The 6,295-nt window shown below is 36.2% G+C and overlaps 1 protein-coding gene across 1 annotated transcript; it reads left to right on the top strand.

Annotated features, from left to right (window-relative positions):
* Positions 1-3,194: 3,194 nt before the first annotated feature.
* Positions 3,195-4,220, top strand: LOC113236226. Its single transcript, XM_026472232.1, has 2 exons — positions 3,195-3,488; positions 3,576-4,220. The coding sequence occupies exons 1-2, from the start codon at positions 3,195-3,197 to the stop codon at positions 4,218-4,220; spliced, it is 939 nt and encodes a 312-aa protein (XP_026328017.1).
* Positions 4,221-6,295: the final 2,075 nt, after the last annotated feature.

The raw sequence follows: 6,295 nt of genomic DNA, 5'->3' as shown, positions 1-6,295 counted from the left end.
CCAAATATTTCATGTAATTAGACTTATTTAAGTAGTTTATTTGTAAATCTTGCCAAATGTTGCTTTTGTTACTTTAGATAGTCAAATCGCGACAGAGGGAAAATTACTTTTTAAAAACTAATTATAAAATAAAAAGCGAACAATTCGTTTGATGGTCGATATAAGACTGATTTATTTTAATTAAAAATTCTTACTGCTACGCGCCTTTCAACTATAGACATGGAACTATGCAGTTTTGGGTGCAGGTGCATTTATGATGACCATGCCATCTAAATAGGAGTGAGACTGTGTAAGTAGATTGCCTGTTTGTTTGTATAACGATTATTTTGAGATAGTGTTGATCTTGTAAGCGTACATATTATCGATAATCTGTTATTAAAACCATTCACTACGAGGTTTTTATTGTTTTATTATTATTATTTTATTATTTCAAGTTTTCCTACAAATGAAAAAAGGAAAAAAGAATGGTTGGAAATCAGAGGACTGCCGAATATAAACGTTGGATCAAAGACCATCTTCATTTGTTCGCTTCGTTTTGAAGAGTAAAATTTTAACAGAATTTTGAAAGTAACTAGATTACATGACAATGCTATTCCATCATTAGGTTTATTCATCAATAATTTTATGTTCAATTTAGATTAAACAAGACTCATTTACTATTTATCATTATAACAAAATTATCCACTCGTTTCTGATTTTTCCCAGTGACAACTCTAACTATTAAAAATGACTATTTTTTAAAGCCTGCAATACAATGACATGTTAGTCCAACGTTGCCGGGTAAAGGCCAATACCAACGTATAGACAGCCTTTTTGCCTTGCCTTGCCATCGTTCGGTGTCGGTTTGGCTTATCACAAATCAAAGGCGCTCCGCCAATAGTGTTCACACGTTTGTCCGTCCGCATATATAATGCAAGTACGAATGCGCATGTCGCCAATAAACTGCACAGCAGTTTGGTGACTTTTACTAAATAAGTTACCAGTTGGAAACATGAAAATAATTTTTTTTTAAAGTTTCAAAATGTGTGTTGACATTTATAATAACATATCACTCGAGATTAAATTATTAGACTTGTGTTTGTTTAAGCATACGTTGGTTACATTAAACTAAAGAAACAAAAAAAAACAGTTTCAACATTCAAGCCATACATTTGCATGTCGATAATGACTTATCGATAGATTATGGTACAACACTAAAGAAATCCGATATTTGTAACTTTCAAATTTTGGTTACATGTACGTTGATTCTGTAATTAGGGCAGCTCCTTTCTTTTATTTTTTCCATACTCTAAGGGCCAAACATTGGTTTTGGCATTTAATATACTTCCCTTTGACAACCGGAAACGGTTATCAAAGGGTACTACAAAAATGTCAAAATGAGGACAGTTGACATTTAAGATAACGTTACGTATTTTCGATTCTCGTGTTTGACATATATCAATGTAGTGCTATCTCTTTTGGCTTACGACGGCACGCAGTAGTTAAACAAAGACAATAATATGTTTATGTTTTCAACGTCTAAATGCATCATATACATATAACATCAGATGTCAATATAACATGTCCATTGGTTTCAATTTCCATAGTCTAAGATTTTTTCCATCATTTAAGGATGTTATCTTTATAATAGACTTCATTATAGGATATGACAGTCGAATGTTCAGGCTCTTTTTCAAGTATATTTAAAAGTCTTTGTTGGTATTTCAATAAAAGTAGTTTGGTTTATAAATAGACAATCGTGTCATAAGAAAAATAACATCTTTCTTCTGTCATTCTTATATAGTTAACAATGCACGTCTTTATTTAAAATGATTTAAAAATATCTTATTAAAACTCCATTTTCATTCCAGTAATACTGCATCTTGCACAAATTACAACTGTCTTAGGGTCGTATTCCAGAACTCTACTCAATGCTCAAGTCAGGACTTGAGTATGGTTTAAAGCACTAGAAATCATACTCAAGTCCTTGCCATTAGGGTCGTATTTTCAGTGCTTGAAATCATACTCAAGTCCTGACTTGAGCTTTGAGACGAGTTCTGGAATACGATCCCTAGACTATGGATCTTTTTTTCTATTCTTAAAGATATACCCAAGTCCTTGGTTCAGTTACCCAAAGAGAATGTACACATTTCTTTAGTTTGAAAGGGTTGTAACCCTAACTAGCCGTGAACAGGTTCACGGCAATGAAATGGGAAACCTTCCGGTCCACAAAATTTATTAAAGAAGTAAAGTTTAAAGAGAGGCCCTAAATGGGCCGAGAAAGTGAATTACAGAAATAGATACATGAAGGGTGTAGACTTATAAATTATTACACATGATTAGCTTATTAACAGCTCCGACTGTTGTGGCGGTCGAGCTGGGAGTGACCGTGGTACGAAAACATAATGAAAAAGTGAAGGAAGATGGAACAATTCAAATTTAAAATTTAAATACATGTAAAATAAAAAAATGATAGGATACAAGAGGAGAGAGGCGTTACAAAAAGGTGAGATGACGGTTACAGGAGGTCACTCCGTTGTTGAAATACACACACACAAGTTGAAATAAAATGCCCCATTTCGGAAAAAACAAAAAGCAATTCCACCAAAGCAAGCAACCAAAAAAACAACATCACGATTGGACAGAGCAACACGTATTTTTTTGTGACTTCATATTTAATTCAATTTCATGTGTAAAAATTAGTTATTCCTTTTTTTAATTCATATCAGTGCGTTCCTAATACTGTGTATAATTTTGTGGTGTAAATATATCTACAATTCTAGTCTTGAGCCGCCCGTGATAAGCAAATAAAAACTTGAAGTGACCTAGTAACCTCTAAATTGTGTGTCGGGGCTATCGAACTATAACAAAAGAAGACCTTGAAGTCATTAGTAATACTTCGACTAACATCTGAGCGGACACTATTGCATCGCTATTTCGCCCAAACACTTATCAGCGAGTTTGGTGCTGTGGTAGAGCGGTCAACGCGTATGCTCACGGCTGTCGGTTCGATACTGTCCTGTGGTGAAAAATTATACCGGATTTTTTTTTTTTGTTTTTGTTTGTTTATTGTCGTTATTTATTATTTTTGATATTCAATTATATTCACCACTATGCCAAGAAAAATGCAGTGTGCGGGTTGCCTAACTGATTTGGGCATGTATTACTTACAATGCTCTCTCTGTAGTAAAAGTTATGACTTGGACTGCTGTCGTATGAATTTAAATGAGTATAAAAAGCTTTCGCATACTTACAAGACTTCATGGAGCTGCGTCATTTGCTGCAGTAGTCGACGCAAAGGGGGAGATAACTCCAACACGCCAGTGCGTAGTACTCGAGCTGGTGATTCGCAAGACGCGGAACGTCATAGCGAGCGACAGGATAGTAATATTACAATTCGCAATAAGGGCAATGTTGTGACACCTGTCAGCAGCAGTGAAGGGTCTCGCTCCAATGAAACAGAGGAAGATACTAAGCAGTGCAAGTTGATTGATGCAATTTCTGAACGCGTTCTTGAATCTATCCGCCAGGAGCTCCCATAAATTTTTTCACGTGTACTAAACAAAGAGCTCTCTACCATCAAGACTGATATCCAGGAACTTCGTAAGTCAGTAGAATTTATCAGCGAGGCGCATGATGATTTTAAACTCACTATTGATACATTAGACAAAGATAATACCCAACTAAAAGGTGCTAACCAGCTCCTCCAGAGCACAGTTCACGGTCTGGAAGATAGATTAAATAACCTCGAACAGTATCTAAGAGAAAATAACTTAGAGTTACATGGTGTCCCTGAATTTCTTTCGGAAAATTTAACAAATGTGTTACAACAATGCTCGAAATTTATTGGACATCAACTGAATGACGGCGACATAGTTGGCTGTGTGAGAGTTGCCAAGCTAAACAAGGATAGCAAGTTTCCGAAGACAATAGTGGCCAAATTTAGGAGTGTTCGTTGCCGCGACGAATTCTACTCAGCTGTGTACCGCTACAATAAAGCTCACCCAAATGACAAACTAAACACAAATCACCTGGGAATAGCGGGTGAAAAAAAGCCAGTTTATGTCTCTGAGCATCTGTCCCTATTCTTCAAGAGTATACATGCGGCTTCGAGAAAGAAAGCAAAGGAGGCTGGGTACAAGTTCGTATGGGTGCGCAATGGTCGCATCTACGTGAGAAAAGACTCCGATTCTTCGTATATCTACATCAAGAACCAAGATAGTCTAGAACTCATACGCTAGAGTAATACTGATTAGTTAGTGCTTATTTATGCGTTCATCGAAATTCAATCAATGAAATGGCTATGTCTATTTATTACCAAAATGTACGAGGTTTGAAAAGCAAAACTAATGATATCTACCATTCCTTTTTATGTAATAACTTTGATGTAGTATGTATGGTGGAGACATGGCTCAATGATGGTATTGATTCTTCAGAATTGTTTGATGGCAGATACTGCGTAGTGCGTAGAGACAGAAGTGATGAATTCCTTAAACGCTTCAATAAACGTCATGGAGGGGGGGTGCTGGCGGCGATCTCCAAAAACCTTAATTTTGTCAATAGGACAGAATGGCAATCGGATTTTGTAGAGGATTTATGGATACAAATAACAATTAACAATAAAATAACTATTAATTTGTGCACTGTTTATTTACCAGAATATCTGCCTGTTGAATTTTTTTTAAATTTTGTTACTAAGTGTAAACATGTAGTAAATTCCAACACAAATGCCAAAACAATTATTATCGGTGATTTTAATTTGGGGGACATTGTATGGTCTAAAGATAACGGTCATATAATGACCTGCAACTGTGACAAGTCGCGAGCTCTTTCTGGCTTATTTCAACTCGCTGATGTAACTCAATTAAATAATGTATTTAATCATAACAAAAGACTACTTGATTTGGTGATCACTGATAGCCCGGAGTCCTTCTCCTTAAGCCGTTTAGACGCTCATCATCCTCCCTTAGAAGTAACATTTGTCGATAAAATCCCACTACTAGAGATTACTAGGTCAGTATGCAGTAAACTATGCTTTTATAAAACTAATATCGCAAGTTGCATGGATGAGCTATCATCAATTGATTGGGATCGTTTAGCATTAACTCATGAATGTAATTGTGATGAATTTGTGCATACATTTTATAACATTATCTATGAGATTATTGAAAAGCATACACCTAGAACCAAGACACGTAAGAAGGGGTACCCAGTTTGGTTTTCAAAAAATCTGATTGGGTTGATTCAAAACAAACATAAATACCACCATCGTTTCAAACAGCATGGTAATCCCCGTGACTACGACACCTTTTCAATGCTGAGAACGAGGGTGAAGATTGTACTGGAGAAATGTTTGAGGAATTATATTGATCGTATTGAGACTAATTTATCAGTAAATATTAAAGCTTTCTGGCGTTACACCAAATGTAAAAGGGTAACAAACACGTACCCAAAGCGAATGCGATATAATGACCGCGAGTCTGATAGTGGTAGTGACATAGTGGGCTTCTTTGCTGATTACTTCTCATCAGTTTATGGGGCCCAAAATAATTCGACATATACCCCTGAATTTTCTCCGTCTAATTTGTCAACATTTAAGCTTTCATTGTCATCTGAGCTCGTCATGAATAAACTTAGGAGTATTGATATCACAAAAAGCGCCGGTCCGGATAGCATTCCACCGGTTTTTATTCGTCTTTGTGCTTCGGCTCTCGTGAAACCATTAACTATTATTTATAATATGTCCTTATCTAGTGGCGTGTTTCCTTCACTGTGGAAGATCACAAGGATTACACCTATTCATAAATCTGGTGATAGAGCCAATGTCACTAATTATAGGCCCATTAGTATTCTGAGTTGGTTTGCTAAAATACTTGAGAGCTTAGTATACACTCATCTTTATAAACACCTTAAGCATCTGCTCAGTTCGAATCAACACGGGTTTATTTCTGGCCGCTCAACTACTTCAAATTTACTTGCTTACATGACTTACCTCTGCGATGCATTTAATGATAGGTGTCAGGTTGACGTGGTTTATTTGGATTTCTCAAAAGCATTCGACCGTGTTAATCATACAATTTTGCTTTCTAAGTTATATCACATTGGTATTCACGGTAATCTCCAACGCTGGCTCTCGTCTTATCTTATGAACCGTTCCCAACTGGTGGCCCTGAGTGGATTTGAGTCTGTTCCATTCGTTGCGATGTCTGGTGTGCCTCAAGGATCAAATCTTGGTCCTTTACTATTCATAGCTTTCATTAATGACCTTTTGAACATGATTAGGAGTGATTGTCTTGCATATGCTGACGACATCAAG

Source organism: Hyposmocoma kahamanoa, unplaced genomic scaffold (assembly GCF_003589595.1).
Source record: "Hyposmocoma kahamanoa isolate Upper Pololo Valley unplaced genomic scaffold, ASM358959v1 90128, whole genome shotgun sequence".
NCBI classification, from domain to species: domain Eukaryota; kingdom Metazoa; phylum Arthropoda; class Insecta; order Lepidoptera; family Cosmopterigidae; genus Hyposmocoma; species Hyposmocoma kahamanoa.
The sequence above is the reverse complement of the archived record's forward strand: the minus strand, read 5'-3'. Positions and strand labels throughout refer to the sequence as shown.